Source organism: Monodelphis domestica, chromosome 3 (assembly GCF_027887165.1).
Source record: "Monodelphis domestica isolate mMonDom1 chromosome 3, mMonDom1.pri, whole genome shotgun sequence".
NCBI classification, from domain to species: domain Eukaryota; kingdom Metazoa; phylum Chordata; class Mammalia; order Didelphimorphia; family Didelphidae; genus Monodelphis; species Monodelphis domestica.
In genome coordinates, this window is record NC_077229.1 from 537495161 (window position 1) to 537507408 (window position 12248).

Sequence of the window (12248 nt, forward strand, 5' to 3'; positions counted from 1 at the left end):
GAAGGTGTGATATAAAGAAATCTCAAGGACCTAGCCTCCAGAGACACTGTATTCTTCTACTTAGGTCTATTAGATAATAAAGATTTAACCTTGAACTAAATACATAATGAAGCACAATGACCATCCATGCCTCATTTCTCTGACATTAGGAGCCAGGTCTAGTTCATCTTTTTGACTCACATACAGGCCACTTAACCCTGAGGTTCTTGCTTTCATCTATGATGCTTCTAAATATCAAATCATGCTCTTAGAACACATTATACTTAATCTAAGAGCAAAATTATTTATTAAGCAAGTACTTAGTTAGCACAGGTCTATGTGCCTAGCAACCTGAGAATACAGAAAACATTTCCCACAACTTTGTCTTTGCTAATGTTGCTCATTCTATTTGGAATGCCCTTCCCATGCCAAGTCTATGGCCCAATTCCACATATCACGTCAAATGCTATGAAGGTCTGATCTCCAAAGTCAAAAGCAATTCTCTTCTGGTTTTCTATATTTCTTTTAATATTTCTTAATGTAAGGTCATATTCCATTTTGTGTTATAATTATTTGATTGCACTTCTCTTCTCAGACCATAAACTTTAAGACAATATAGTTTTATTTTTATCTTCCATACTAATGTTTAATGAATGCCAGTGAAAATTAAAACAGTCCATGAGGAAATATCGAATTTCTTTATAGTTCACATTGTAATGAAGAAATTAGAGTCTAAGGGTTTCTATTAACATACAATTGAAAGGCAGTTTTTAAAATGGTACAAACTAATACTACTATTATGAAAGATAGTTTCAGAGAAACTTGGTAAGATTTGTATAAACTAATGCAAAAGGAAGTAAGAACCAAGAGTACAATTTATAATGTAACAACATTGTAAAAATAAACAGTTTTGCAAGACTTAATTCTGATCAATGTAATGATCAACTATAACAGTACTGATCAATCAAAAATGAAGAATTCCACTGCACATCTTCCCAGAGATGGAATGAATAAATATGCAAAATATGATAGTTTTGGAAATGGCTAATATGGGAATTCATTTTATACCAGATATATTTATTACAGTTTTTGTCTTGATTTTTTTCAGAAGGGGAGAAATGAAGAAAAATACTTGACAAATGAAAAAAAATAATTTTAATGATTAAACCTCATGGAGGAAGGGGATAAATTACTGATGAATTCTGGCTCTTAACTAGCTACAATACAGCTTCTTAAACTATGAACTAAGTGTTTATGTTTGATTTAAGACATTTTACTATATAACCAACCACCATTTTACCCCCTTAGCCCACTATTTCTTCTACTAACTATTCTTTCTACATGTATTTCTTATCAATTAAGTTCAATTTTCCACTGTTATCCTCAGTTAATCTTTTTAAAGACAATATTGATAAAGCAGCACCCATTGATTTGATGAATTGATGACTGGGTAAGACACCAAACATTATGTCTGGGGGGTGATAACACTAGATTTGAGATTAGAAAACTGGATTTTTAATCTACCTTTCACACAAGTTGTATAAATAGATCAGTTCACCTCTGTGAACTTCAATTTCCTCATATATTAAATGGGAGTAATGCTATCTACATCACCCACTATGGTAAAGATCAAAAACAACAATATATGTTAAGTACTATATGTCAGATTATCATTCTGATAATGTTAATCAGGGCACTATCCTTTAATACAGCAGTACACAGAATAACTAACGTGGAGAGATCACAAGAATCAACTTCTGTTTATTAATGGAAATTACTACTAGTAACTCATATTTTTTGTATCAACAAGAGCTTCCATCTCTCCATTCTGGGCATTTTTTCTGGCTTTCCCCTAAGCTTGTAATGTTCTTCCTCTTCATTGCTACCTACTGCCTTCCACGGCTCCTCCAAGTCCCAACTAAGATCCTACCTTCTACAGAAAGCCTGATCCTTCTTGATTCTAATGTCTTCACACTTCCAATTCTTTACAATTCATCTTTGCATATAACTTGTCTGTATATACTTGTTTATGTACTGTCTCCCCAATAGACTATGAGTTCCTTGAGGACAGACTGCCTTCTATACCTTCCAGTGCTTACTCCAGTGTTTGGTAAATATTAAGAGATTAATAAATGCTTATTGATTGCTTGACTGAATCAACAGACATTTATTAAGTATGAACTATGAGGGGCAGGTAGGTGGTTCAGTAGATGGAAAGCCAGTCCTGGAGATGGGAAATCTTAGGTTCAAATCTGGCTTCAGACATTTCTTGGGTATGTGACTATACAAGTTACTTAACACCAGTGGCCTAGCCTTTACCACACATCTGCCTTGGAACTGATACTTAATAGATTCTAAGACAGAAGGTAAAGATTGTTTTTTAAAGTACAAACTATGTCTGGCCCTGGTGATACAAAGACAAAAATAAAATAGTCCCTATCCTCAAGTTTACATCCTAACAGGGAAGAAAATATTTACAAATATAAGTTCATACAGAATATATGCAAAATAAATTTGAAGTAACACTGAAGGGGAGAACAAAAGCAGCTGAATTCATGAGAACACAATTATAAAATTTTATTTTCCATAAGTTTCAATATATAAAGAGCTTACTTTCTGTTTTCCTGCTGTCAATCAGTTTATGTTCAAGTTCTTCCAACACAATAAAATCAGTTCGGAAGTCATTCTTTTTGTTGTAGAGATGACCATGTTTATCTTTTTCTATATTAGCAATTCTTAAGGGAAAAAAACAATTGTAATAAGCGTAATTCAAAAACATTTTAAATTAATTCAAGTACAAAGATACATTTATGATGTTTATAGTGATTTGTACTGACTCATTCAAATAATAGTAATTAATTAAAGAGTATTATATATATACTTGGGGAATTTAAATTATAAGGAAATTTAAATTTAATAAAATTTAATTTTTATAAGTGCTTGCTTTTAACTTATTGCCAGCCTTCCAAACCTAAAGTAAAATATAATATTAAAAAGAATCTAACAAGAAAGTAATATGCAAATTCAATCCATAAATTCACAAAAATAAAATTAAATTGCTTTTTTCCTATTACTGAAGCACACTCTTCCATTAGTAATAATCAAATAAGTGGTCTTCTATGAAGTAGTTACTAACTCCTTAAACATTTTTCTATATATATATATATAAAAGTTTCACTTAAAATCTTCAAACCATTTAATTTTTAACTCTGGCAGAAAGGTTAAGATTTTTTAAAGCTAAAAAATATTATATGCCTAACATACACTCTTTTAAAAGCACATTTTCATTTAGCCGAAAGTGTTTTTATTAACATAACACTGAAGCAAAAATTTCCTGAGAGAAACAATTAAAATATTTAAATATATACTACTAGTATTGTGTCAGTCAATACTCACATGAAAAAAAAAATTGATCTGTGTCAATAGATTAGCAATAACAACAACAAAAAGTATGTAAATGTGGGTTGAATGTAAGTAATACATATATACCTAACAACTTTGCTGTTTACTAAGCTAAGATTTTGCAAAAAATAAAGCTTGTATTTTTAGGTGTACTGACCTTAAAGGTTTCAGTTAACAAAGAATGGCATCATAATTCTTGAATTAGTTTGTAGCTTCACTTTGAGGAGGTCCTCCATTCTTTTTTTTTTTTTAACTTACCTTTTGTCTTAGAATCAACACTGTTGGGGGGCAGCAAGATGGCCCAATGGATTGAGAGCCAGGTCTAGAGATGGGAGATCCTGAGTTCAAATCTGGCCTCAGACACTTCCTAGCTGTGTGACCCTGGGCAAGTCACTTGACCCCCATTGCCTAGCCCTTACCACTCTTCTGCCTTGGAGCCAATACACAGTATTGATTCCAAGAGGGAAGGTAAAGGTTTAAAAAAAAAAAGAATCAATATACCACCTCAGGTGTCAATCAAAAATAGGGTTGCTAATCTTTTTTAACCAAAAATGATTGTAAAAGATCCTCAGAAAAATAATCATTTCTCAGACCTCAAGAAGATATATAAATCAGGATGGGATATGAAAAGGCTTTTCTTAAAAAGGAGATGTAAAGAAGGCCAGCTCTAGATATTCTTAAGGAGCAAAAGGTAAAGGTTTAGAAAATGGACTGTGTTGATTTTGCAATACCTGTTGCAAGTTTCCAAATTAGTGTCTCATAGAAAAAAAGGTTAAGAATTATCTATGTAAAGCAAAAATTCTGAACCTTTTTTTATGTTGTGGGCTTACTGGTGTACTGGAGCTGACCCATATAGGCCCAAGACCATCACATGTTAAATTTTCAGTGTAAATAGTTAAACTTTAGAAATAAGCAAATGCTACAAAGTAGAGTTTGATTTATTGATTTTTACTTTGCATCAATTTAATAACGTGATGGAGAAAATGTTAATAATACAGATTAAACTTTAAAATATATCAGTCTTTTGTCTTTTTATTTTTTGGGAAGCCAGCTGTTAAAACATTTGCTAGCAAAATGGAGGGGGGTATCTGGGTAGCTCAGTGGATTAAGAGCCAGGCCTAGAGATAGGAGGTCCTAGGTTCAAATCCAGCCTTAGACACTTCCCAGCTATGTGACCCTGGGCAAGTCACTTGACCCCCATTGCCAATAAAAGAAAAAAACTCTGTGGATCCTTCTGGAAGTAGCCTATAGGCTCCTTCTCAGCACAAAGTTTTAAAATGTATAAAATAAAATACAAAGGATTGCAAAGGAAACCACTAAAGTATTTATCAGTTTATTAAAAAAAAAAAGTTCACATACCCCAGATTAAGAACCCCTGCCCTTGAATTAGATTTGTGACATTGAAGCGATGACTCTGAGCCAAAACAGACTAATCACTTGGACAAGCAGCTCTTCTAACTTTTGTATTAGAATATTACATTACACTAAATTAAATGGGGAACCATGTCTTTCTTTTCACTATGGAAACAGTAAATGTGGCTCCAAAATCACAGGACCATGAGTATCACTGAATTACATTAAAAGATCCGAACAGCTTTGTAATCCCAGAAACTAGAAAGGCTGAACTCCATCTTAAGTGCTAAAATAGCTGTCATTCTTCACACAGCAAAAAAAAAAAATTCATTATAATCAGAAATGTTTATCATATACATTTTTTTTTAAAATATAAAAACCCTTACCTTCCGACTTGGAGTCAATGCTGTGTATTGGTTCCAAGGCAGAAGAGTGGTAAGGACTAGGCAATGGGGGTCAAGTGACTTGCCCAGGGTCACACAGCTGGGAAGTATCTGAGGCACACATTTGAACCTAGGACCTCCTGGCTCTAGGCTGACTGTCAATCGACTGAGCTACCCAGCTGCCCCCAGGTGAGTGTATTTTGATGATAAAGGAAAAGAAAATTATTTTATTTACAAATTCCCATTTCATGTAAAGTATGCATTTAAAGATAAAAGTTTTATCTGAAGGCAATGAAATTTTACTTAGCCAAGAAATTTTTTATAATAACACTTTTCACAAACTAGGAAATACTTTTTTTTTCTAAAAACAAGGTCTAGCTATAGAACTGCGACAAAAATATATAATTTTAAATAAATATGTTGAATGAGTAAATGAGCTATGAACAAAAATCCTATAAAAGTTCAAAAAGGTTTTATTATGGAAGTCTATGGGAGCTAGTGCATTGTCTTCTTTTTTTTTAATTTTCTCACTGCTTGATACACAGTGCTAATCAGTCAATGAATGTTACTGATTACTTATTAGAAGGGCTATCTAAGCATTAACATACAAGAAATAATTATTGATTGTAAAGCATATAAATAATAGAACTAGAACTGAAAGCACACCAGAGGCTATCTAGTCCAATTTCCTTTTTTCACACATAAAGAAATCAATACTCACAGACTTGCCCAAAGTCATAAAGGTAGTAAGAATCAGAGACAAAATTTAAATTCAGCTTCTCTGACTCCAAAGTACGCTTCCTTTCCCCTCTACCATACTGTCAGCTCTCATCTATCTATATTACATGAAATAAGGCTATTTTTTCAACTTTCAACGTTTCTTACCTTTGACCCATATACTCTTGCTTATTTTCCCCTTTTTCTAACCAGGGATTACAGGAAAATGAGTAAGAGAAGATTCTTCCTAAAGAAAATATAATTAGTCTGTTCCATTTAAACAAAAGACTAATATATTTTAGTATAGTATTATGATTCTTTAATTTTAGGTAGACAGTTTTTTGTGAATAAACTCCCAAAGAACTCAATTGTCTTAGTTTGTAAGTAGAAAAATTAATCTCTAATAGTATTCTTAAACTTACTGATTTTTAAATTTTTCTGCTGTACGTATAAATTCAGTTTTCTTGGCCTGATTAGCTTTCTGCTTCCAGTTATGAAACTGAGAAGGGCGAATTCCATTTTGAGTACCTAAATAGCTGTCATTCTTCAAAGAATACAAAAAGAAATTAATCATCATCAGAAATGCTTACTATATACTTCTGAAAATGTAAATTCATCTGAAGCTTAATAATGACTTAGAAGAACTATTTTGTTAAAATAAACTAAAAGTTCAATAAACCCATGGTCTTCGATGTTATAAGTGTAACAATTTTCTTTGACAAAGTATTCTGAGAAAACTAGAAAGTAGTCTGGTTTACACCAACATCTCCAGAGTATACAACAATAAGTTCCAAATGGATTTAGGACCTACTATAAAAGGCCATATCATAAACAAATTAGAAAAGAAGTTATGGCAATACTTTTGCCTTTATGGTTTTTTACAACTACAGAGAATTCTTAACTAAAAATGGGATAGGGGTGATCATGACAGATAAATATAATTTTAATTACATAAAATTGAAAAGTTTTTATAAAATCAATGTAGTTAAAAGGGAAAAATATTTGCAGCAAATATTTCACATACTATTTTGGTGTCAAAATATGTAGGAAATAGATCAATTGATCAATCTACATATGAACAATAACCATTCCTTAGTTAAGAGACTCAATAAATTAAAATGATATGTATCCCTATAAGAAAAGAGGTCATTGGCAACTCTTAAAAACTGTTGCTATCACCTGAGCAGCTAGAAGAACTACACTCAGAGGGAACAGTGACAAAATGTATAGGATGAAAGGACAAGACATAAATAGGTATATAGATATATGCATGCATAAATACATATACATGTATATGTGTATATACATATATACATGACTAAAGCTAAAAAAGAAAAGAGGTTATGACTAAAAGAAATGGGAAAAGAAACAAATGGGGGTAAATTTATATGTCACAAAGAAGATCATGGCGGGAGGGGGGAGAACATCTATATACTGGAAGGGTAAAGAGGTTGGAGATAGGAAATACTCAACTCTTCAACAACCTTAGCAAAGTTGCAGGATACAAAATAAACCCACATAAGTCATCAGCATTTCTATATATCTCCAACACAACTCAGCAGCAAAAACTAGAAAGAGAAATCCCATTCAAAATCACCTTAGACAAAATAAAATACCTAGGAATCTATCTCCCGAGACAAACACAGGAACTATATGAACACAACTACAAAACACCCGCCACACACATAAAACTAGATCTAAACAATTGGAAAAACATGAACTGCTCATGGATAGGACGAGCCAATATAATAAAAATGACCATCCTACCCAAAATTATTTATCTATTTAGTGCCATACCCATGGAACTCCCCAAAAATTTCTTTACTGATTTAGAAAAAAACATAACAAAGTTCATTTGGAATAACAAAAGATCAAGGATATCCAGGGAAATAATGAAAAAAACACAAATGAGGGGGGCCTTGCAGTCCCAGACCTCAAACTATATTACAAAGCAGCAGTCATCAAAACAATTTGGTACTGGCTAAGAGACAGAAAGGAGGATCAGTGGAATAGACTGGGGGCAAGCAACCTCAGCAAGACATTATACGATAAACCCAAAGACCCCAGCTTTTGGGACAAAAATCCACTATTCGATAAAAACTGCTGGGAAAATTGGAAGACAGTGTGGGAGAGATTAGGAATAGATCAACACCTCACACCCTACACCAAGATAAATTCAAAATTGGTGAATGATTTAAACATAAAGAAGGAAACCATAAATAAATTGGGTAAACACAGAATAGTATACATGTCAGACCTCTGGGAGGGGAAAGACTTTAAAACCAAGCAAGACATAGAAAGAATCACAAAATGTAAAATAAATAATTTCGACTACATCAAATTTAAAAAGCTTTTGTATAAACAAAACCAATGTAACTAAAATCAGAAGGGAAACAACAAATTGGGAAAAAATCTTCATAAAAACCTCTGACAAAGGTTTAATTACTCAAATTATAAAGAGCTAAATCAATTGTACAAAAAACCAAGCCATTCTCCAATTGAAAAATGGGCAAGGGGCATGGATAGGCAGTTCTCAGACAAAGAAATCAAAACTATTAATAAGCACATGAAAAAGTGCTCTAAATCTCTTATAATCAGAGAGATGCAAATCAGAACAACTCTGAGGTATCACCTCACAACTAGCAGATTGGCTAACATGACAGCTATGGAAAGTAATGAATGCTGGAGGGGATGTGGCAAAGTAGGGATATTAATTCATTGCTGGTGGTGTTGTGAACTGATCCAACCATTCTGGAGGGCAATTTGGAACTATGTCCAATGGGCGACAAAAGAATGTCTACCCTTTGATCCAGCCATAGCACTGCTGGGTCTGTACCCCAAAGAGATAATGGAGAAAAAGACTTGTACAAAAATATTCATAGCTGCGCTCTTTGTGGTGGCCAAAAATTGGAAAACAAGGGGATGCCCATCAATTGGGGAATGGCTGAACAAATTGTGGTATATGTTGGTGATGGAATACTATTGTGCAAAAAGGAATAACAAAGTGGAGGAATTCCATGGAGACTGGAACAACCTCCAGGAAGTGATGCAGAGCGAGAGGAGCAGAACCAGGAGAATATTGTACACAGAGACTAATACACTGTGGTATAATTGAACGTAATGGACTTCTCCATTAGTGGCGGTGTAATGTCCCTGAACAATCTGCAGAGATCTAGGAGAAAAAACACTATTCATAAGCAGAGGACAAACTGTGGGAGTAGAAACACCGAAGAAAAGCAACTGCCTGACTACAGCAGTTGAGGGGACATGACAGAGGAGAGACTCTAAACGAACATTCTAATGCAAATATTAACAAGGCAATGGGTTCAAATCAAGTACATGTGATACCCAGTGGAATCACGCGTCGGCTGCGGGGGGTGGGGGGAAAGGAAAAGAAAATGATCTTTGTCTTTAATGCATGGAAATGATCAAATAAAATGTTATAAAATTTAAAAAAATAACCATTCCTTAGTTGGTCAAAGGATAGGAACAGGCAGGGTTTTTTTTCCTTTTTTTAAATGCCTATATTTTTAAAAAATTACTTGAAACATTTTTTTTCATTTTGAGTTCAAAATTTTCTCCCTCCCTTCAGTTCCTAATGAGAAAGCAATAAGATATTAATTTTACATGTGAAAATCATACAAAATATATTTCTATATTAGTCATATTACTAAATAAGCAAGAAAAATAAAGTGAAAAAATTTTACTTCAATTTGCAGTTTATCAGTTCTCTTAGAGATCAATAGCAATTTTCATCATAAATCCTTCATAACTGTCTTAGATCATTGTATTAATCAGAATAGCTAAGTCTTTAACAGTTAGTCATCCTTACAATACTGCTGTGATTGTGTACAGTGATCTCCTGATTCTGCTCACTTCATTTTGCATAAGTATTCCAAGATTTTTCTGAAAGCATCCTACTCATTTCTTTTAGCACTATTCCATCACAATCATATATCCTAATTTCCACTTCTTTGCCACCACAAAAAGAGCAGCTATAAATGTTTTTGTACATATATGTCCTTTTCCTTTTTCTTTGATCTCTTTGAGTTAGTAGTGCTTTTGCTGGGTTTTATAGCCACAATTTTATAGCCCTTTGAGCATAGTTCCAAATTGTTCTCCTGAATGGCTGCATCAGTTCACAACTTCACCAACTGTATATTAGTGTCTCTATTTTCCAAATCCCCTCCATTATTTGTCATTTTCCTTTTTTGGCATGTTCAGAGTTGTTTTAATTGGCACTTGGCGCATTTTTTTCATATGACTATAGATAGCTTTGATTTTTTCTTTTGAAAACTGCCTGGAACAGGAAATTGCCTGGAACTGCCTCTCTACAATTGTCTTTTATGGTTTTTCTTTGAAAATTGATATATGAATGCTAATTTTTTAATTAAAATTTTTAAGGTAAATATTTATTTAGTCCCTTTTTTTTTTTGCTATATTCATTTGGTCTTAAGGCATTAAAAGGGCTTTGAAATTAAGCATTACTACCACATAATTTTATTAAAATAACAGTTTTACCCTGCCACACCTCCACTTGTTTAACTCATTACTCCTTTTAAAACTGCTTAATGGAGAAACTAAATGGCTTGGACAAAAGCAAATTGGCAACAGGGTCTGAAAGTTCTATACTTAAGTGGATCTGTGATATCATTGATATGGATACTCCTCTCAGACTGAGATTGAAGATTTCAATCGAACCAAGATGCCTTAATATTCTTCCATACCGCCCCTACAGGATCCATAATTTGCTTGGGTATTCTTTTAGGTCTAATAACATTACATTGGTATCAAATTAGAATTTATCTTCATTTAGGAATACAAAAGTGTTATCTAAAGTTCCAAGAACGAAGGTGCTATTTGAAGGCTACTTCATTTAGCTCAAGATTAGCATTATTTATAAAATTACCATTTCTGAAAACAGGGAAGGATCTCAGCAGTTTAGGGATGGTAGAAAATGACGGAAAGCAACAACCTCTACATACATACATGGATATATATATATATGTATGTATGTATATGCACTTATAACTGGGGTGGCATTTGCATTCCAGTATTTGCCCAGAATTTAACAGGGACTTGTAACTATTCCTATGTAATACACTTTACAAAATAAACCTATTTCTGAAAAGAATGTAAATTAAATTTTATTAAGTTTTAATTATATGTTAATTACATTAAAAATCCTATACTTTTATAAAAGTTAAAATCATCTACTTTACATCCAGATTTTTAAATGAGTTTACAAAATAGCAAATATGCCCCAAAGCACAGTTATTTGCATAATCGGGGCACTTTTAAAAGAAATAACTGTCTCAAAGTCTGGCACAAGATATTAAACTTTTTTCTGAAGGTGATGGGGGGGTGGGGGGGACCTTGGACGGAATAGACAGCCCTACTAACGGATGAAAACAGCAACCGATAAACCAAAGCCAGGAATACACAAAAGTGCTCAGTCACTAGACCAAGGGAGGTCTCATTCTGCTAAGGATCAGCTTATTTTCTTTCACGTTTTCAATGGACCAGTAGTAAACATTTCGGTACAAATGCAGTTCTTCCTTGAGTGGTCAGAGGTCTCTCTACAAGAAGCGATGGAGACTGTTTGGTCACATTTCTACCTTCTTTTTTAATCTCCCACCCCCCCAAATTCCAAACTGTTTTCGAAGCAGTCTCCCTTAAGGAAGAAAAAGAAGCCAGACATAAAAAACGCATTTATTCAAGAATGAAGTGCACCCCTGGGCCTACATCTCCACGCCTCAACTTCTCCAGCGGGTAGGAAAAAGCCAAAGCCCACCAAGAGAGGGACCCGAGTCTTCCCCGCCGTCCCTCCCCGCCCCGCGGCCAGCTCGCCCCGCCCCCACACACCGATCCCTAGGCCTAGCAGCCTCTCACCCTGACCAAGGACCCAGGGACGCCCGGATGCTGAGCGGTGACGGAAATCGGCACTGTGGGCTCCAGCAAAACGGCAGGGGATTTCATCTGCGATAGTCCTGCGGTAGCAAGTGAAGCGACTAAGGAGCGAGATCCGGCTTCCGCAGTAGCAGCCACCACTACAGTAGTCAAGGCGGCCATTTTTCAACAATCTTTCAGGTGCAAATGGAGAGCCCGTCTGAAGCGATGGGGCGGGGCCGGTAGGGGCGGGGCCGGATGAGGGCGGGGCCGGCGGATCTAAGCTTCCAAGACCACCTTTAAACCTGGCAAGTGGAAGCTCTCCTGCTCAGATTGTGCTAGCCAAGTAGTGTGAGGGTGCGGAATCTTACTTACTTGGCTGCTCTATGTTTATTGTTTTGTTTGTTTTTTCAATTTTTCAAATTCTTGTTAGTGTCAACTTGAATAAATAAATTGAATAAATAAATAAATCTCTTGGGGCAGTTAGGTGATTGAGTGGATAGAGTGCCAGGCCTGAAAACAGAA

The 12248-nt window shown here is 34.5% G+C and overlaps 1 protein-coding gene across 3 annotated transcripts in view; it reads right to left on the bottom strand.

Moving 5' to 3' along the window:
- CCDC112 (coiled-coil domain containing 112) overlaps positions 1-11954 on the bottom strand; it is a 29951-nt gene extending 17997 nt beyond the window's left edge. Inside the window, exons 1-3 of one of the 3 annotated variants that reach the window (XM_016431366.2) lie at positions 11733-11954; positions 6257-6378; positions 2593-2714 (exon numbers count right to left, since the gene is read on the bottom strand). In XM_016431366.2, coding sequence (XP_016286852.1) covers positions 2593-2714; positions 6257-6378; positions 11733-11906 — 418 coding nt within the window. In that variant the 5' untranslated portion in view covers positions 11907-11954. Of the gene's footprint in view, positions 1-2592; positions 2715-6256; positions 6379-11726 lie in introns of all 3 variants that reach the window. The other 2 variants (XM_016431365.2, XM_003340586.4) reach the window with 2 other exon arrangements.
- Between the last annotated feature and the right edge of the window lie 294 nt (positions 11955-12248).